The following is a 22141-nucleotide window of genomic DNA, read 5'->3' as shown; positions in this document are numbered from 1 at the left end:
ATCTGTCATCGCCATAATTTTATAACAAGTTAATTTTACGCACTTTACAGCGAATATTTTTAGGCCACTTTACAGCCAAGTCACATCTTCCATAATACATCGTCAACATTACCACTTGTCATGGCGCTCTTTGGCCAAACCTGGCCCTTGCGCCACAAAAAACCACACATCATCATCATCAGTGGCGCACTCAGCGCATTTCAGAATACAAATTGTAGTTTTTAGCTGCCACTGCTGCCCGATCTTGAGTGTACGTGGTCTTTGTGTTACGACTATAGTGTATAATACGAACAAGGAAGTTTCAAGAATGCTACATGATTTCAAAGATGAAATGAGAAATGAGTGGAAACAAATGAAAGAAGCGCTAGAGCGAAGCATCCAATCCGAAGAGAGAAACTTGCGCACTGAAATTGATGAAATGAAGAAAAGCATAGATTACTTCAGCAAGAGCCTTGATGATACAAATGGAAAATTGATGGCAACTTTAAGTAAACATAATGAGCTGAAGAAAGAAAACGAACTACTACAACATAAAGTTTCTACGCTGGAGAATGACTTGGCAGATTGCCAGTTGGGCCTCTTGCAGTCCGAGCAGTACTCGCGTAATCGAAATATTGAAATTAAAGGAATAGTCAAGAAACCAAACGAAAATCTGGTGGACCTATAGCACGTGGTGGTTGGTGAACCTATAGCACGCGAGGACATCGATGTTTGTCACAGAATTCGTACAAAGAAGGAAAATCAGACAAATGTAATTGTTCAGTTTCAACGCCGTGACAAACGCGACGAAGTGCTTGAGAAGTCACGCAAGAAAAGGCTAAGAAATCCATCCCTCGGCTTGCCCACTGAATCTCCTGTGTTTGCAAATGAACACCTTTGTCCCGAAGTGAAGAAAATGTTAGGGATGGCAATAGCACGCAAACGTGAACACAGCTGGAAATTTGTGTGGACGAAGAATGGCATTATTCTTGCACGTCGCACAGAGACTTCACGTGTCATTCGCATCAGGCGTGAAAGCGACCTGAGCAAAATCACAAGCGTTTAACAAACATAAGCTTTGACACATTTGTACCTCCAGTAGAGATGGCGTCCTTAGACTGTGTGATTCCCGAGGAAATCGTTAAGAGACACAAAATTAGCAGCGAAGCAAAGATGCTAACATTCATGCATCTAAACGCAAGGTCACTGCTGAACAAAAAAAGATGAAGTCACTGTACTAATCGAATCATGTAAGGTAAAATTTGACGTACTGATGTTTACCGAAACTTGGTACAATGATGACTCGGAACATTATATACCTCAAGTATACGAGCATTTCTTCGTGAACCGCAGGGAAAGCAGAGGTGGCGGCGTTGCAATTCTAGTTTCTCTAACAGGGTATGACATTCTTAGAGAATATACCACAGCTACAGAACATTATGAAGTCTTATGCATAAAGAAAGAAAAGGCAGTATTTGCGGTTTTGTATTGACCCCCTAATGCCAGCCACTCTGTTTTTTTTTTGTTTTTAGGTAACCTTCTGTCATAGGTAAATGAAAGCGGCTATCTCCTTATACTGGACGGGGATTTCAACATTGACATGCTGACTAATTCAGCAACTACTGCGCAATTTTTATCTATCCTAGAGTGCAATGACTTCTGCAGCATCATCAGATCCCCGACACGTGTAACCATCACTACATCATCATTACTAGACACTTTCATAATAAATTCGACTATCGATAACACGACATCCGGAGTCAAAAGTTATGATATCAGCGATCATATGCCTACATACCTTTTTCTAGAGCGTAAAGGCGCCGTTAAAAGCACGTGCACTGAAAAGACAGCGTACCGCAAGATATCGGCTCAAACACTAGATAAATTCAAAGAAGCAGTGCGCGAAATGAACTGGAGCGATATTTTTGCTATTGAAGATGTCAACGAGTCATATGATAAGTTTATGAGCAAACTCAAAACGCCGTACTTCAAATCATTCCCGCTTGAAAACTGTCGTAGTCGAAGAAAGTCGCGCAAGCCATGAATTTCGAAAGAAATCATCAGGCAAATAAGCCAAAATAATAAGCTTTATCAGTCGTTCATCAAGTCGAAGGACTTGTCAAAGTGGAAAGAATGTAAACAGTTTCGGAATAAACTTAACAAAGAAAAAGAAAAGGCGAAAAATGACTACTACAGCCGTATATTTATTAATGATTGCATGCGCAGAAGTGATAAAGTATGGAAAAAAATAAACGAAACACTAAATCGGAAGTCAGCCGATACACGAACAGATACGGTGAACGTTGATGGCACTTATGTAGGTGGTACAGAACTTGCGAACCATTTTAACAATTTTTTTTTTGTTAAAGTAGGGTGCGTGGATGACGACACTCAAGATACAATGCATGCAGATTCATTAAGAGAATCTTTATTCCTAAGGCCTACTAGCATCCCTGAGGCGATTACAACATTTTCATCCCTGAAAAATAGCCACAGTCGAGACGTAGATGACTTAGACATTAGGCCAATTAAGTACGTCATCGACTTACTTGCACCTGCAATAATGCACATTTTTAATATTTCCATGTCAACAGGAGCTTTCCCGCGTAATATGAAGGTAGCGAGAGTAATGGTTGTTCACAATGGAGGTGACAAAAATAATATTGGCAATTATCGGCCTGTGTCTATACTTCCTGTGCTATCAAAGGGACTTTCGTATTGATAATTTTTTGCGAAAATATAGCCTGCTAACCGACTGTCAACACGGGTTTAAGAAAAAGCGGTCTACGGAAACTGCTTTAAGCATACAGGAGGTGCTTATTCTAGAGAACATCGAAAAAAAATTTCTGACTTTAGGGTTTTACTTAGACTTCAGCAAAGCCTTTGATTGGGTCAACCACAAATTGCTGCTGATAAAGCTGGAAAAATATGGCTTCCGAGGATTAACACTTGAACTTATCCGGTCTTACTTAGAAAGCCGACATCAGTTTGTTGAAATTAATGAGTACAGGTAGCAGATGAAACCTTTGACAGCGGGTGTGCCCCAAGGTAGCATCCTTGGCCCAATACTTTTCCTATATTACATTATTGATTTTGTACAACTGAGCGATATGTGTAAATTTGTTGCGTATGCAGATGATTGTTCTGTTTTCTTTGCCGGTAAAGATTTAAAAGAAATAACGCCTATAGCAAGCTCCGTTTGTTATGGACTTCGAGCCTGGTCTAAGGCAAACGGCCTCATCCTCAATGAAACTAAAACAAAATGCGTTATTTTCATGCTCCGGGAAGTTCTACTGCATGGCCAGATAGTATTGTGTTGGGTCCGTATAAAATTAACATTTCGTCATACATAACAACCCTAGGTGTAATATTTCACAGCGCATATGTCCAGGAATGAACACGCTAGTCAAGTTTGCTCAAAGGTACGAAATGTTGTTGGTGTATTAAACCGGAATTGAAGTGCACTAACCTTCAAAGTGTAGCGTCTTATTTATCAGGCTCTTTTCCATTCACACGTCAGTTACTGTTCACTTATATGGGGTAACACTACAGCGCAAAATATTCAAATGCTGGAAATACTTCAAAAGAAAGCAATTCGGGCGATAGCGAACGTTTCTTTTTTCGAGCATACACGAGAGCTTTTTCAGAGCCCGTGACATATATAAATTCAAAACGTTACTAAGCTATAGAAATGCTATGCTGGGAAAACTCGACTCATTCCTAACCCTGGCAACTCTACAACAAAATAGAAGTACATATTCATATCGTCACCAAGCACTATGGCACATTCCTTTCTCACGTACTAATTATGGCTGCCAACGTGTTACACATACACTACCTTCCCTACTTAACTATTTCAACCAACAAAATGTTGATCTGCTATCTCTAAACAAAACTAAAATATTGGTTTTGTTCTTATAGATGTGTATTGTTAACAGCTCTAACAGTTCCGCAAAACTTACCATGTACTTTTGTTGCGTTTATACGTTCCCACTTGTAACTATTCTTCCTACAATCCAGGTTTTCCGCGGCAGTGATTGTGCCCGGACCTCGTGGCGGGGTTTGGGTTGTAAAGTAGATGCTGTAAAGAGTGTCCTCGCGAAAAAAAAAAAGACCGAGGATGTGACGACACCCTGGGCTATGTTGCCGTGGGGTCTGTCACGAAAGCAGCAGTCTATATGCAGCATATCTTTTTTTTCTGTTCTTTAACCTGGACGTACATATGTATTTGCAAGTATGTAAACTAATTTCGAAAAAAGAAACATTTCCTGATGGTAACTTGTGTTTGTTGTACACTTCTGTGAAATTTGTTATATGTATTTATGTATGTGTATGTATTTATGCATATATATATATATATATATATATATATATATATATATATATATATATATATATATATATACATTGCTTTTGCATTCTTACGATATATGCGACGGAGTCTGAGCTAAATAATAGAACGCAATATAACAGATTGTAATTGTATAGTGGGAGTTATTTGACACAACTGTATAATAACTAGTTTCTATGTAATAACATGAAAATGTCTATGTATTTCTGTGTAAAAATACTCTTATATCCACACTTCGTGAGCGATTGTATTGTTACACCAGCCGCTACCATGCCTATCTGGGAGACCGGAGCTTTGTCAAGCCGAATAATTTTCGGCTTTTTTTCCGGCTCTCCCTTTTCACCTTGTATCGAGTGGTGAAATTAAAAAATGATGATGATTATTATGATGATGATGATACTGGAGCCCCAGCCAGAAAAGATGACCTGTGCCACCGTCGCATGCTGTTAAGGTTGCCCTCCGCCACCAGCCAGGGCCCCGTAACGCCGCGATTCCGTCGTCCGCCACTACCGCAGACAGCATGCCCACCCGTGCCCTGCGCACCTACACGAGGAAAAAGGACATTTGGCGAGCGCCCGACCACCGCCCGCTCTGCTATCACTGCGGAGAAGCCGGCCATGTGTACCACCGACGCCCATACCGCGACTTGGGACTGAGAGCGTTCGCCTTCAACGCGGCATATCCATAGCTTGGGGAGCGCCCACGTGGCATCGCCGACTACATAGCGGCCACTCAGTGGAACTCTTGACGACCGTCTCGTTCGCCCTCACCAGGCTGCTAGCTGTCGCTGCAACAACATACACTGGCCCAGACCGGGGCCTGTCCATCAGCCCATATCCGGAAAACTAAAAGCTGCAAGCGATGGAGGTGCGGCCGCTGTTCGTAGAACTGACGAAGATCCTCCACCACAGACGAAGACGCCGAAGAGACTATCTCGACGACATAACGACGACGACACAACGCCGTCCCGACGAAGCCAGAAAATTAAGAATACATCGACAAAACACGACTTCACGACGCGACGTTCCAGCCACAGTTCAACAAGACGCAGCCGTGATCTCACGCCAAGACCTAACCGCAACGCAAAGCAAGAAACCACCGATCTCGATGTGCATCTCGACGACCACGCAGTCACCGCCTTAGTGGAGACAGGAGCCAAGTACTCCGTCATAAGTGGACCCACCGCCGCCCAGTTGAAGAAGGTTATTATTGCATGAGAAGGCCCTCAGATTCGGACAGCGGGTGGACAGCTAACTACGCCGACTGGAATTTGCACCGCACATCGAACATTGCACATTGCATCGTACATCGAAGAATTACCGTTCATGACCGGCCTTACCCTTCCACCTTCCTCATCCTCCAACACTGTTCACACGACGTCATTCTCGGCATGGACTTCCTGAAGCAACACGGCGCAGTCATCGACCTGAAGTCGAAATCGATGACGCTGTCGGAAGATACAGCGTTACCGCCGGGGTGTTCTCGTGGTGACCATGCTTGAGTGTGCTCGAAGTTCAATTGAGCATCCCTCCATGCTCCAGCATTATCATTTCCGTCGGCACCGAAATACCCACTGACGCAGAAGGCATCATCGAGGGTGACCAACGCCTTCTGCCCGACCGGGAAATTTGTGTCAGAAGAGGGGTCACTGAACTGCACGGAGGAAGAACGAAGGTGCTGCTGACAAACTTCAGCCAGGAGTTCAAGCACGTCAGCAAAGGCACGAGAATCGCGTACATCGAGGAAATAGGGGAAACTAGCAATACGTTTGTCCTCTCGGATTCTGCCGCATCTACGCTGACGACAACTGTTCCCGAAACAGACATCGAAATAAATTCAGGTCTCCCCATGAGTAAGCAGCAACAGATCGGAAGTCTTCTACGACGATACAAAGAATGTTTTTAGATGCCATCGAACATTCAACAAACACCAGTCGCAAAGCATCGGATAATAACTGAATAGTGGGCTCGACCACTCCGCCAGAGTCCTTACCGAGTTTTGAAGCGAGAAAGTGAGGCTATTAGGCAATGAGTCAGTGAAATGCGTCGCGACGACATCACCCAGCCATTGAAAAGCCCGTGACCATCTCCTGTAGGCACGGTGAATAAAAAGGACGGAACCCTACGTATCTGCGTCGATTATCATCGAATGAACAATATCGCGAAGAAGGGCGTATACCCGCTCCCGCGGATAGACGTCACATTGACTCCGCTATGCAACGCGACATATTTCTCATCGAGGACCTCCAGTCTCGCTGCTGGCAAATAAAAACTGACGGGAGAGATCGCAAAAAGACCACCTTCACCACGCCAGACGGCGTCTATGAGTTCAAGGTCATGCCTTTCAGACTGAGCTCAGCGCCTGCAGCGTTCCAGCGCCTCATGGACATGGTGTTAGCAGAGTTGAAGTGGCACATGTGTCTGTCTTCTTTACTTGAATGACGTTGCTGTTTTTGCTGGAAATTTAGTCGGTCACCTTAGGCGGCTTGCGACAGTATTAGAGGCAATTAATTCATTAGGGCTCACTATGAAGCCGCAAACGTGCGCCTGCTCTTACGAGGAGCTTTTGTTCCCAGGCCACGTCATCAGCAAATCTGGAATCCTTCCCGACCAGCAGAAGACAGCTGCCATTGCAATGTTCCCGCAGCCCATCGACAAGAAGGCACTCCGTAGATTCCTTGGCATATGTGCCTAGTATAGACGCTTTGTCCAGGACTTTTCACGCATCGCAGAGCCGGTAACACATCTAACCAAATGCAATGTTGAGTTCAAGTGGGAAACTCTGCAGGCCGACTCATTTGAAGAACTCAAAAGACGCATTCAGTCGCCGTCGGTACTTGCACACTTGGACAAGCCCGCCGGTACCGAAATCCATACTGACGCCAGTAGCCGCGGCCTCGGTGCCGTCTTGGTCCAGATGAAAGACTGACTTGAACGGTTGATATCTTATGCTAGCTGGCGTTGTGAAAAGCGGAAGGCAATTCTACGGCTGCGAAGGAATGCCTCGCCATCATTTGGGCTGCAGCAAAACCCCACCCTTACCTATACTGTGGGCCGTTCAATGTAGTCAGTGACCATCACGCGTTGTGTTGGCTAGCTAACTGAAAGGACCCTCAGTAAAGTGGAAAGTTGGGCTAGTTGGTGAGTAATCATCATACCTTGCAGGTGAAGCAGCGCACTGACACGGAGACAGAGAAGACACACAAGAAAAGACGACACTCGCTGCACTCGCAACTATTTTATTTCAGAACACATACTTCATATTTATGTACCTTCGCACCGCACCCTTAGGCGTCAAATAAAATCAAGGCAAGATTATAGGTATTTTTAAAGAAACATTTGGCCGCGCATACTCGGGCGTCAAAGATATGGCAGCTATCTATCATGGTGCGCAATCCTATCGTATTTGTTGCAACCCTAACAACCATTTTTATTACACAATTATTTTATTTTTTTCGTTTAATGTACTTCTAAAAAGGCAACCTCACCATGGCTTTGATGTACAGATGGCTGACTGATACAACCCTCTCCGCTATTGTGAATATGAAAGGCTTCGATTATTTCCCTTGTTAGCTGATCCTTATGGTGCGATAAAACTGTGGTACCATTGTAAAGTGGTCAACACCCATGTTGTGAGCAGTGCCCCTTAATATGGGAACGAAAGTTTCCGCCCAGTGTCCTTTTATGCTCCAAAAGTCGTGTGTTTACACACCGACCCGTTTGGCCGATGTATACGTTTCCACACGATATACCCAAACAGTAGACTACGGATTACCTGCACTCGACAAGTTTTTCTTTAGGCTTGACCATGCACTTACGACCATTTACTTTTATTTTTGTTGAAACTCTACGATCCAGTCAGGCACATATTTTGCCGAGTTTGTTCGGCGCTGACAAAACTACTCGTAGGCCATATCTGCCACCTACGTTTTTTAAGTTATGCGCAATTTTGTGTCCATATGGTATTGCCACAATTTTTTGCTGTTAATCTCTTTTCTGTTGCGCTCTTTTTGATAGTCATTGCGCACATAACGAATCAACATTTAGGCTGATGTACACAGTACATGTTTTTCATATCTGGCATTCTTTAGTCTGATAACTTGTTCGCTGAAAGTCTGTTTTATTTTTTCCGGGCAAGAATTAATTAAGGCTGCTCTCAGGCACGAGAAAACTGTGCCACTTTTTACGATTTTTGAGTGTCCTGCGTTATAGCTAACCTTTGCTTAGCTGTGCTCCGGAGACGGGAAGCAGCAAGTTGAGGGACCACTGAGTGGCGAGTCTGAGGGTTGGCTGGGTACTGCTGCAGTGCCAGGGTCCCGGATATGGTTCCATGGCAGTGCTCCACGGCCTTGGCCCAGCCCCACGCAGCCGTAACTGGCCACTGCCTAGTGCCGCGGGGTCACTCGCCTGGCATGTAGTAACATGAAGACGCATGAAGGCGCATGCAACGCATGTAGCGCTTTGTCCGCGTCTTGCCGCTGTGTCTCGTCCATTTTCGTGCGCCAAAAACCTCAGTTATGAGATAACAGGTTGGGGCAATTTCGAATAAAAGCTACGGAAACTGTTCGGAGACCCCTTTTGGCGCAAGGTTGCCGCGAGAAAGGCTCTTGCGTCTCGTGTGCAGTCACCTACACAACCGTAAGTTTCATACATCCTCGACGTCTTGGCTCTATGCCGCAAAGCTGACGACAATATGTCCGAAGCAGATAAACCTGCACATGTGCTAAAAGGCATCGCGGACGACGCATTCGATTTGCTTGTTTTCGGCAACGTCTCGACTATCGACGCCATCATAAAAGAATGTCGTCGCCTTGAACAAGCTAAGAGCCGCCGTATCACACACCACATCACGCGGCTACCCAACACTGCTGCTACGTCACCGTGTGAGGGTCGACCGCTTCAGACCACCAGCTGTGACGACGTCACCTGTATTGTTGGCCGCGAACTCGAGGCCACCTGTTCGCCAGCTTTCTCCATGACGCCTGCCGATCCGCCAGCAGCCACCATTGCGATGATTCAGGCTGTCGTCAGACAAGAATTTGAGAAAATGGGTCTGAACTCCATGTGTTCCACGTCTCAGCCCAGCGTTCCCCAGTTCTCTAACGGTCCTCTTCGTCCCCGACAGTGCTTTTCTGCCACATCTCTCCGTAACCCGTCCGAATGGCGTACCCCTGATGACAGACGAATCTGCTTTTACTGCTGTCACATCGGCCACGTAGCTAGTCACTGCCGCAACCGATGGCCAGCACATCCTCGGACATGCGCTGCCGCTTATTCCCGCGCCTTTGGGTCTTCTCTTTCCTATACCACCCGCGATGAACGTACTGCCGCTGATGCTCCTGCTCCGAATTTTCGCTACAGCCTCTCGCCCTCACCTCGACGCCATCAGTCACATTCGCCGGAACCCCGTCGCTTCTCTTCGCCGCCTGTTGCTCCCAGGACCCAGCCGGAAAAAATTGTCACTGCAGCTTCTGGAGGTGAAGCTGCGTTGTCGACCTGCCCTCAAATTGTCCGCTCGCGTTACCTACGAACTAAAACCATCTTGACGTTGACGGCTATCCCGTCACGGCACTTATTGATACAAGAGCACATCCTTCTATTATGAGTACTGCCTTCCGACGACGACTGAACAAGCTCGTCACCCCAACGTCGGCACGCTTTATCCGCGATGCGGATGGCGGTACTGTGCCTATCATCGGCATGTGTACGGCACTTGTCATCACCGCCGGCCGCCACACTCCTGTCCTCTTCACCGTAATTGCTCATTGCCCCCACGACCTCATTCTCGGCCTCGATTTTCTTTCCGCGCTTTCTGCTTTTATTGACTGCGCTTCCAGCACCTTTCGCCTTGAGTTGCCGATTCTCGCAGAACTTTCTGACGCACCCTTATGCCGCTTACGCCCCACCAGCTTTCTTCGCCTGCCGCCAAAGTCAGTGGCCTATATTGAACTTTTGTCTACCCACCATTTCCTGATGGCGAGTACCTCGTCACTCCTCTGCCCGACATTCCACTACAGTATGGCGTTACCATGCTTCTAAGCTTGCCTAATACTACTGCGAACCGCACTCGCATGCCTGCCTTTAGCATTGGATTAGCAAAGCAAATTCTACCGCAAGTTATTTGCCTTGCCACCGTTGATTGTCTCGGCGACAATCACGTGGTAACGCTATCGACCGATGGTTCTCGCGAGCTTAGCAGGACCCTCGCGCCAGCCTCCGGCGCCAATCCCAACATAAAGAAGATGGTTGTGACGGACCTGTCCTCTGCGCAGGCTAAACACTTTTGCCAAGTAATATCATCCTACCGAGATATTTTAGACTTCAACGATCGCCTTTTAGGCCAGACGCTCGCGGTCAAGCACCGGATTCTTGCTGGCGATGCACCGACGACAGTATCGGATTTCTGCGTCGGAACGCGGAGTAATTCAAGATGAAGTGAACAAAATGCTCAATGAAAACGTCACTGAGCCTTCGTCAAGTCCCTGGACGTCGCCTGTTTTGTTGGTTGAGAAGAAAGACGGCACGTGGCGCTTCTGTGTAGACTACCATCATCTGAACAACATAACTTAGAAGGACGTCTACCCGCTCCCACGTATAGATGACGCCCTTGACTGCCTGCACGGTTCTAGCTATTTCTCTTATATTGATCTTCGTTCTGGATACTGGAAGATTGCTGTGGACAATATTGATAGAGAAAAAACCGCATTCATCACACCTGATCACCTATACCAATTTAAAGGAATGCCGTTTGGATTATGCAACGTCCCTGCCACCTTTGAGCGTATGATGGACTCCTTGCTCCAAGGTTTCAAATGGTCCGCATGCCTCTACTACCTTGACGACGTCATCGTCTTCTCGCCAATGTTCAACACTCACCTTGAGCGTCTAGCTGCAACTTAACTCGTCTAAATGTCATTTCGGCCACCGCCAAATTACTCTTCTGGGCCACCTCGTTGACGCTTCCGGAGTGCAATGCTTGTTGCGTATTCTCTGTATCACAGCTGCTTCATTTCAGTTGATATATTTTGAAAGGCAAAACTGCAACCTAACTCGTCGAAATGTCGTTTAGGCCACCGCTAAATTACTCTTCTGGGCCATCTCGTTGACGCTTCCGGAGTGCAGAGTGATCCCGACAAAACTCACACTGTCCGAGAGTTTCCGGTCGCGATGACAGCCGCAGTCGTTCCAAGCTTTGTAGGGCTATGCTCGTACTTTCGTTGTTTTGTTCAAGATTTTGCGGCAATTGCTAGACCCCTCACTAATCTTTTGAAGAAAGGCGTACAATTCCCGTGGGGTACTGCAGAACCCGTCGCCTTCCCTCGTCTCGCCACTCTTCGAACCACCCATTCTCGCCCACGTCACCCTGATGCAATTACAGAATTGCGTGCAGATGCCAGCAGTCATGGCGTAGGTGCCGTCTTAACCCAGCGTCAGCGTGACCAAGATCGCGTGATTGCTTATGCGAGCCGCCTCCTAGCAGCATCGGAGTGCAACTATTCCACTGGGCAACGAGAATGCCTTGCTTTTGTCTGGGCGGTTGCGAAGTTCCGTCCTTACCTTTACGGTAGCCATTTTTCCGTAGTCACTGACCATCATGGTCTCTGCTAGCTCTCGTCACAAAAGACGGTACAGGCCAGCTTGGTTGATGGGCTTTGAGGCTACAAAAATTTTCATAATCCATGGTGTACAAGTCTGGCCGCCTGCACCAAGACGCTGACAGCTTGTCGCGTGACCTTGTTGACGACTCTAAGTGCTCCAATATTTCCAATGCTTCTTGCATATCCTCTGTATCACAGCTGTTTCATTCCACCGACGAGCAACGTCGTGACGCCTACATCAGAACACTCATCGACCGTTTTGAACACTCTCCGGCAGATGCTGATATAAGCCTCTTCGTCCTCCGTGACGGTACCCTGTACTGTCGTTACTTTCATCCGAGCGATGCTCAAAAGACGGGCCGCCGCGAGAACGACGATACAGTTGGTGGCTGCCCTTAGCCCGAGTGAGGGTCGGCCCCGCTATCTGGCTCCAGTGTAAATAGCCTGTAGATAGCCTTTTTCGTCTGTGTCTTTGCACACGTAACAATATCTCAATGTCTCAACAATGTCAATGTCTCTAATGTTCTTCATTATTTGATCATGCGTACTTCTGCGACGCAGGGATGCAGCGATGGCGTACAGTTAGAGCATCCGCGTCGCGTGCAAGACGACCATGGTTCAAATACCGGTGCCGCGGAGTTTTCCACCGGATTGAAAAAAAAAATCCGCGTGCTGATAAAATAGTAAAACAACTCTGAAGTGCAGCCTGATCCCGCTGACCAGAATCGGTAACGCAATCCCCGACCAGAGCCGGATTGGCCACCCTGGTGCAGCACTTGGCCACAACCTCCTATATGAATACAATAAATAGACCATATGAACACTATCAGTCAGGTGAAGGAGAAGTGTGCTGAATATAACCAGCCCTTATATATAGATTTCACTGATTATGAGAAAGCGTCTCATTCAGTCGAAACATCAGCGATCATGCAGGCATTAAGGAATCAATGTGTAGAAAATTCGCGTGTAAAAATACTCAAAGATATCGATAGTAGCTCCATAGCCACCGTAGTCCTCCATAAAGAAAGCAACAAAATCCCCAAAAAGAAGGGTGTCAGGCAGGGAGATACAATCTCTCCAATGCTATTCCCATCGCATTTACAGGAGGTATTCAGAGACCTGGATTGGGAAGAATTGGAGATAAGAGTTAATTGAGAATACCTTAGTAACTTGCGATTGGCTGATGACATTGGCTTGCTTAGAAACTCAGGGGACCAATTGCAATGCATCCTCACTGACCTGGACAGACAAAGTAGAAGGGTGGGTCTAAAAATTAATCTGCAGAAAATAAGGTAATGCTTAACAGACTCGATAGAGAACAGCAGTCTACGATAGGTAGCGAGGCACTGGAAGTGGTAAGGGATCACATCTACTTAGGGCAGGTAGTGACCGCGGATTCGGATCATGAAACTGAAGTAATCAGAAATATAAGACTTGGCTAGCGTGCATTTGGCAGGCATTCTCAGATCATGAGCAGCAGGTTGCCATTATCCCTCAAGAGAAAAGTGTATAGAAGTTTTGGCTTACCGGTACTGTCCTACGGAGCAGGGACCTGGAGGCTTACGAAATTCAGGACGACGCAATGAGCTATGGAAAAAAGGATGGTTGTAGCGTTAAGGGGATACGAGGTGAGATTGGGTAAGGGAACACGGGCGAGTTACTGACACCTTAGTTGCAATCAAGACAAAGAACTGGGTTTGGGCAGGGCATGTAATGAGGAGGGAAGATAACCGATGGCCATTAAGGATTACGGACTGGATTACAAGAGAAGGAAAGCGCAGCAGGGGGCGGCCGCCATTTAGGTGAGCGGATCAGATGAAGTTTTGAGGGACAACGTGGCCACAATTAGCATATCACTGGAGTAGTGGGAGAATTATGGAGAGGCATTTGCGCTGAAGTGGGCGTAGCCAGACTCCTGCTACTGCTGCTGACGATTATGACTGTGCGTTATACAGTGATCACCATGTATGCATGTTTTTGGGTTCACAGAAGTAACGAAAGTTTCAAAATTAACACTACTTGTGGTAAATAAACGTGATTTCTTGAACAGTGTACGTCGCTGCATTCCTCGAATGCTATTCCCATTACGATCGACACTCATCGTTAGATGAGCTCTGGCGCACTTTTTCAAACAATGTGGAATAACAAAGGTCCCAAAAAGTGCATTGGATTTTCATTCCTTTCTCTTAATTTGCACTTTCTCCTTTTTGCGGAATTTGTGCACATGGCGTGGTAATCTAGCACGATTTTGTGAAGTTTAAACGGAATGAACGCAGTAGGTCACATCAAAATTTTCAAAGCTCTCAATTACGATTCATATTCGCTGTGACACCATCCGAAAAACTGAAAGTCGCCTGGTGTTGGTAAAGTTCACCATAGTCGTACAAACGCGAGGACACAAATTCTAACGTTGTCGGCAATGGTAAACATACTGAAAGTATCGTGGTCCTGAGTTTATTTAAGTCCAACGACAAAGGTTAACATCAAATACCAATCAGTTACTCTTTGAAACTTAGTGGAGTTCTTTTTTTCTTTTGACTGCAGCCATCTGGTTCTCAACTACATCGTCCTCTTAGCTTGGTCACTGATTACGCCACTGCTGCCAGAGGAGTACTTGCAACGAATTCAATACCTGCCGAATGACCATTACGTTTTCAAAGCTGGCCACAAATTTCTTCCGTCGTGCGTCAAACTTGCAGAAAAATTTTGCCCATCTGGAATGACGGCCACACTAATGTAAGTATTAAAAGAATTCGCCGGGCCTTGCATATACGGCTACAGCGACTTGGCCATTGTGAGCCCAAATCCTCGAGCAGTAAAGGGCTAAACCTTATGCTGCAGATGTGATTTATTTTTTAAATAATTTATTCTTAAACCTTTCAGACTAGTTGGGGGCTCAGACGGAAGCAGTCGTAATATAGACCCATACGCGTTAATACATAGAGAAAAAGGAAGTACAACCACAAGCGAAAATTTTCTGAAATTCTTGACACGTGCTACTGGCACCGATGAAAGCAAAACTGTGACTGGGAAAAGTTGCCTTTTATTGGGCGAACTTCTACTAACAAAAACAAGTTACACTCAAAGCACAGTAATAATGGCGAACACGGTCCACTGTCGTCGAATTATGATCACTGATTGAAGCGCGTCGGCTTTTATAAATCAGTTTTCCCAGGTTCCAGAGAAAGCGCTGGTGCCGGCGAGTTTTCCAGAAAGTTGTACGCCATTCGCGTCGCGCATACATCAAATCAGATTACACAAGGTTCGGTGACAATTCCATGAGCTATTAACCTTTTACCTTGTGTCCACCTTTGTACTGTCGAATAATGTTCCATACAGACAAAAATCCGGTATATGTATGAGCTCAGAAGTAGCTCCGGTACGTAGCCCAATTTTTTTAGGTAGCATATACAAAGCGATTGATGCAAACCTTGAATGCCTTGCGGTAAAAATTTCCGTTTTGTGCACGATTTCTTAGCTATAGTCGAACATGGTGCTTTGGACATAAGAGTGAACGAGGTCTTAAAAGTGTTCAAGGACTACAGCCATGGACTGGCTTTTACTGTTGGGTTGCCGAAGAGTGGCAAGCTACAGTTTTTAGATTTGGCGTTAACTATCATACCAGACCACGTTTGCTGGTCATACTACCCACGATCAGAAAAACCCTTGCTTAGCTATGATTCGGGACACTCAAAAATCGTAAAGTGGCATAGCTTTCTCGTGCCTGAGGGTGGCCTTAGCTAAGTCTTGCCCGGACAAAATAAAACAAACTTTCAGCCAACAAGTTATCACACTAAAGAATGCAGGATATGAAAAATATGTACTGTGTACATCAGCCTATAAGTTGATTCGTTATGTGCGCAATGGCTATCAGAAAGAGCGCAACAGAAAAGAGATTGACAGCAAAGAAATTGTGTCAATACCATATGCCAACAAAGTTGAGCATACCTTAAAAAAACATAGGTGGCAGATATGGTATACGAGTAGTTTTGTCAGCGCCGAACAAACTCGGAAAAATATGTGCCGGACTGGATTGTAGAGTTTCAACAAAAATAAAAGTAAGTGGTCGTAAGTGCATGGTAAAGCATAAAGAAAAACTTGTCAAGTGCAGGTCATCTGTTGTCTACTGTTTGCCCATATCATATGAAAAAGTATACATCGGCCAAACGGGTCGGTGTGTAAACACAAGACTTTTGGAGCACAAAGAGTCACGGGGGGGAAATATTTATTTATTTATTTTCACATACTGTCAATCCCTCATGGGATTATAACAGGAAGGGCAAGTACATAGGGTAGTGTTTGCGAACAAAGAATATAAATAGATTATATAATCATAAGTGTGTTATTGCAAGGGTTTTGGTTTCACTAAACAAAAGAAATAAGTAGTTCATCACAAATGCAATATTTGGGCACAATATACTATAACAAGGAAGAATCTGAGAAAACCAGAAACCAAACAAGAAAAAGAAAAAAAAACACCTGAAAGCACATGTGATATACAATACCTAATGAACATGACAAACAGGATGCAGTCATGCGTATGATGCATTATACGAAAGGCACACTCATAGATTAAAGTGTTAGGCTATGAAGATCGCTAACAAACCTGGCTATGTGTCAGAGCTGTAAGGCAAGGAGGTGTTCTTCCACTGAATTAGCAAATGTATCTAGTGAGGAGCTGTTACTAATGGATTCACTAAGTTTATTCCACTCTCTTATCGCTAAAGGAAAGAAGGAGTTCTTAAAGCAATCGGTATGAAAAGAATGCTCATTGAGTGTTTGTGTGTTTTTATGCCGCGTCGGCCGTGTTTCATTTCTGGAGATATATCTAGAGGTATCGATATTAAGCTTCTTATGTAAAAGCTGGTACATAAGTTTAGAACGGGCTAGTACAGCTCGGTTTTGTACTGTTAGGATTCCGGCTTTGTTAAGTAGTTCGGTGGGCGAGTCTGTTAATTTATGTTTATTGTATATATACCGTAGAGCTTTCCTTTGTACACCTTCTAGTTTTTTAATTAGTTGTTTAGTGTGTGGAAACCAGGTAACATTTGCGTACTCAAGGACTGACCTGACGAAAGTTTTGTAAGCCAGAAGTTTTGTATCGGGTGGTGCTAGTCTGAGGTGCCTTCCAAGAAAAAAAAGGCGTTTCATTGCAGTTGCTGTGACATTATTTATATGGGAGTTCCATCTGAAGTCATGTGTTAACGTTAATCCGAGGTACTTGTGTTCATGAACTCGTATTAGTGGCACGTCGTTAACGGTATACGTAAAGTTCGAGTTATTTTTTTTTCTGGTGATTGAAAGAACAGCAGATTTCTTAATATTGATGGTCATCTGCCACTGGGAACACCAGTTAGACACAGATTTCAAGTCGTTGTTTAATGTTATATGGTCATCATACGAGTTAATATTTCGATAAAAGATGCAGTCATCTGCAAACAGCCTAATGTTTCCTGTGATTTTTGCAGGTAGGTCATTAATAAAAATTAGAAATAAAACGGGAGCCAGAACGCTTCCTTGGGGGACTCCCGATGTTACCCGGGCTGTCTGGGAAATCTGTCCATTCACTTCCACAAACTGGGTACGGTTAGTAAGATAGTCGCAAATCCAGTCAGTTATGGGGCCTGTACCTAATGTAGCCTCAAGTTTCCTTATGAGCTTTTTGTGTGATACCCGATCAAACGCCTTCGAGAAATCGAGTAGGATGAGGTCTGTTTGTCTGTGTTGGTCGATATTAAATGATATGTCGTGGGTTAGTTCCAGTAGTTGAGTGATTGTAGAAAGGCCTCGGCGAAAGCCATGTTGATATGGTGATATTATACTCTCCTTGTCTAAGAAAACTGTTATATGTTTTAGTATGATGTGTTCTAGAAGTTTGCACACGGTACTCGTAAGCAAAATCGGCCGAAAGTTGGACGGGTCGTCTTTGCAGCCTGACTTATGTATTGGGACAACTTTTGAGGATTTCCAATCCTGTGGAAGAACAGATGATGATAATGATTTGTTAAATATTATACAAAGGTACTTCGTCATCCATTCTGCGTACCTTTTCAAGAAAGCGTTGGATATTTTATCCGGGCCTGGCCCTTTTTTTGTGTCCAGGTCACGGAGTAAGACATATAGGAGGTGAAACTCCCGTCAGCGCGAGCGAGCGCGGGCGACCAGATAAAGTCACAATTGTTGCATGCGCCGACGCATAGAGTTTCATATTGGTATACCTAGAGGCAAATCTGGCGCTGCGATCGTTCAACCATCATGGGAATGAGGGGAAGTACAGGCTTCGGATTGGCATTCTATTGACTGGCGAACTAGACTACAAATATTTTTTTGGCAGTTTTGGTTTCGCTCCAAGCGCAATTGCTATAACCTGCAGTGTGACAGTGCAACGCAAAGCTCTCTGCCTTTGTTATGTTGCTCGGAGTGGCGATAGAGCGCTGGGCCAGCGACTGGGACGATGCTTGTGTCGCGGTGTGGTGTCGAAGCCGTGACGAGAAAGCGGCGGCATCATAAACGTTGAAAGAACATGTTTTGAGCGTTTGGACCTTGGTTGGTTAAGTGTGTTAGGTTGACACTATAGCGTTACGTGCTTTATGAAACTACAGAATAGGACAAAGAAGGCACTACTGATACAAGACATATACAGTTGTACTTCTAGTGGCTTGAAAATCAAATTTTATTGAAGGCTTCATTATGTGCTCGTTCATGTGCTCATTGACATGCGTGTTTTAGGACTTTGGGAACACAAACTTACTTGTGGTAGGAAAGATAGCTGCTTCCGAGCTGTAGTCTAGTGTCGCACAATGGGTACCCGCAAAGCCACGCTGTAACGCTTCGGAAGCGGTACGCCAATATAAAATATGATGAAGCATACTCGTAGGAGGCCACTAGCGTCCTAGCTAGCACTGCAGCAGATGTGCTTAAAAGTACTTGAAGACGTTCAGCAATCGTGACAGCCGACGCAACCTTTTCGAAAGAGCAAGAGAGTTCGCAAGTGCCTGTCGTCTGCGAGAAAAGTCTCGCGTTTGCAGCGAGCAGGCGTCGTAGCAGACGACACTTTTAGCATTCCGCTCAAGGGCGCAACGCTTTGTCACAATACAACATTTTTATTTCCAGAAATACTTGATGAGTATTTTTATATAAGTATATGTACGGTTGTTTTGCTGTTACAAAAATGAATAAATAATTATTCTTTGGCGTTAAATTGAGAACAGAATCGCACAAGTATGCATACCCTGGTGTGTCCTGGTGACAAACCATAGTAAACCATACTTTCATTTCAAATTCATGCAAAGTTTATGTAGCGTGTTGTACATTACATAACATACTGCAGGAATAGAATTAGATTTTACGCGATAATATTTGAGTATAGCTTTGTTTACTGCGCCAGAAGCAAACGCCACTAGTCTAAAGATCGAAGTCAATCCGAAGCCTGTACTTCCCATCATTCCCATGTAGGTTGAGGCACCGCTCATGAGAACCCCCATAGACACTAGCGCCACATTTCCCTCTAGGGTATTTATTTAGAAACTCTATGCGCCGACGCTACCCTATGCAGTGGCGGCACCATGTGGCGCGTCGTAGAAGCAGCAGCGGAAAAAAAAAAAGCAGCGCCCGGCGCTCACTCCGGCGGCGCGCGCTCAAAGCAGACGACAAGCAGACGACACGGGTGTTTGCTTCAGCGGGCACGCCGTAACCGAACTGCGTAGGTGCGCGCACTCAAGAAAACTGTTTTGTTGTGTGCCCATCAAAAAAAGCAACACGTGTGGCAAACTTCCGCTAATCTTCCTCTTATCGCCAAGCAGCTAGGGCAACTAGTTTTCGCGAGTCTTATAAAAAAGAAAAGGAACGGAAACACATGCACGGCGGCATCCTTCCTAAGCGCACCCCTGTGAGCACTAGAGCGAGAAAGAAGCGGTCGCCCTTTGAGCGATTAGGAACGAGATAGCCATCAGTTTCGCAAGCGCAAAAAGCCGAAAACCGCCCGCCACGGAGCAAGATAGCCCTGGCTACAACCAGAAGCTACGTATCATCTTATAGCTGCCATGGAAAACGCGTTTTATTTTTTTTCTGTGCTCAAATGGCTGAAGCGTAGCAGCAGTTGCTTTTCGGGCTACAAGCGGTAAAGAAGCGCGCGAGTGTGCCCTCAGTAGAAGTCAGGCGCGCGCGGCCGAACGGGAGCAACACTCGACCGGTTGCCCTGGCAACCGAAACAGCGGTAATTTCTTCCCATGCCGCCAGCATGAAAATATATCCGCGGGCTTGTGACCTTTTCTGGTCGCCGCAAACAGCGGAGTTCCCACTCCTATATTTCTTGCTCCGTGGTCCAGGTTTAGGAGAAGGTTCAGTACTCCGGCCTCCGTGACGGTGAGGGGGCTGAGTGTGCTGTTAACGGTGATGTCAATTTGGGGTAGTTTCCCATCGTCAGATGTGAAGATAGAAGAAAAGTAGTTATTTAGTGAATTAGCGCTTTGTTTGATAGTTTCGGGCGACACTTGGGGATCACTTGATGCCTTAGGATTAAGGTAGTTCCAGAATTTGCTTGGTGAATTTCTTAGAAATCCTTGAAGTGTGTTTGTGTAAAAGTTTGACTTCGCTGTCTTTATTTTAGATTTCATGTCTTGGATAGCCAGAGTAAGATTACTTCGAGATGAAGGTTTAGGTGCTAGTTTCATTGATTTTTTCAGACGTTTGACTTTACGTTTGGCATGAATGATGTCACGTGAGATCCAGGGATTGTGCTTTCTCGTTTTTTTAACTTTAGAAGGTACATACTTAGAAATACAATGAAACATAATTTTTTTGAAACCATGCCACAATGTTTCGATGTTTGTAGTGGAACGTATTGAAAGTTCTTCAAAGGCGGTAAATTCACTAGATAAGTAGTCAATAATACTCGTATCGTCTGCTCTGAAGTCCGGGTAAGTGATGCGTGGTTGGGAAGAAAATGTATTATGAGCTGGTACAGAACATAAAGTAATCTTATGATCAGACATGCCATTAATGAGTTCAAGGTGCGTTTGCTCTAACGGAAAATGATGGCTCAAAAAAACTAAATCAAGTGTGTTGGAAGTGGTTCCTTGAACACGTGTGGGCTCTGTTACGATTTGGCTAAGGTTCAGTGAAAGCATAAGTTCGAAAAGCATATCAGCACTTGGTGAGTGGTGTTCAAATGTTTGCCAGTTCACATCAGGCAAGTTAAAATCCCCTAGAAGTATTAGTCTGGCCCCCAAAACGTTATTTTGCGCATACAAACACAGTCTTTCCATCACTTCAACCTCACATGAGGGACTACGATAAATACAGCCGACGACAATATTGCATGTAGAAAATGTTAGTTTACAAAACATTCCTTCCACTCCTGTGACATCAGGTAATACGATATAAGGGATGTCCTTTTTAATCAATAAGGCGACGCCGCCACCACGTGTTAATCGGTCTTTCCGTACGATTACGTAGTTTGGTGGTGTGATTTCAGCATCCCTGATATCGATTGTTAGCCAAGTCTCAGTTAGAGCAACAAAATCTGGTTCGATACCAAGAAGTAATGCCTCAAGGAAGTCAGTTTTCTTTAGTATGCTACGCGCATTATTATTGCAGAAAGTTATTTCTGACGTGGCGCGTTGCGCCGAGTGCGCGTTGTTTGCCTTTCTGCTTGCTGGTTTTTTTTGCTCGAGATGGCTGAATGCGTTTGGATTAGGGCCACATCATTTGTTTCGTCATCCCATCGGTAGAGGTCATCATTGATACGCAATTTGTCGTAGGACAGCGATACCTTGTCCCCAGATTCTTTTCTAGCTTTCGCGTAGTTCCACAGTTTCTTCCGGATGTTTCTTACACGCCATGAAAAATCTTCGCCGATTGAAAAACTGCTCCCCTTGAGCTTATAACAGTTGCTTAGGATTTGTGTTTTGTCGCGGTAGTCCAGGAGCTTCAAGATAACCGGTCTGGTTTTTTTAGCTGCTGGCTTGCCCAATCTGTGAATCCTTTCAATCGTTACATCCTCGACTTCGAGGACACTTTTAAGAATTTTTTCGTGCACTTTGTGTTCAAGTGAGCCTTCGTTTTCCTTAGCTTCCTCGGGAAGACCGTAAACAATTAGATTCGATCTTCTTGAGCGATTTTCAAGATCGTCCACTTTTAGTTCAAGTGATATTAGTGCTTTCTGGAGGCTATTAATTTGTTCCATGCATGTAGAAACCTTGGTATCGAGATTG

The 22141-nt window shown here is 45.1% G+C and overlaps 1 protein-coding gene across 1 annotated transcript in view; it reads left to right on the top strand.

The window, feature by feature from the left end:
• Window positions 1–22141, top strand: part of LOC139047299 (uncharacterized) — a 1527628-nt gene that overhangs the window by 592035 nt on the left and 913452 nt on the right. Inside the window, exon 14 of the mRNA XM_070521114.1 lies at window positions 14472–14663. Coding sequence (XP_070377215.1) covers window positions 14472–14663 — 192 coding nt within the window. The remainder of the gene's footprint in view (window positions 1–14471; window positions 14664–22141) is intronic.

This window comes from Dermacentor albipictus, chromosome 7, assembly GCF_038994185.2.
Source record: "Dermacentor albipictus isolate Rhodes 1998 colony chromosome 7, USDA_Dalb.pri_finalv2, whole genome shotgun sequence".
Classification (NCBI taxonomy): domain Eukaryota; kingdom Metazoa; phylum Arthropoda; class Arachnida; order Ixodida; family Ixodidae; genus Dermacentor; species Dermacentor albipictus.
This window is presented reverse-complemented; position numbering and strand designations above follow the sequence as displayed.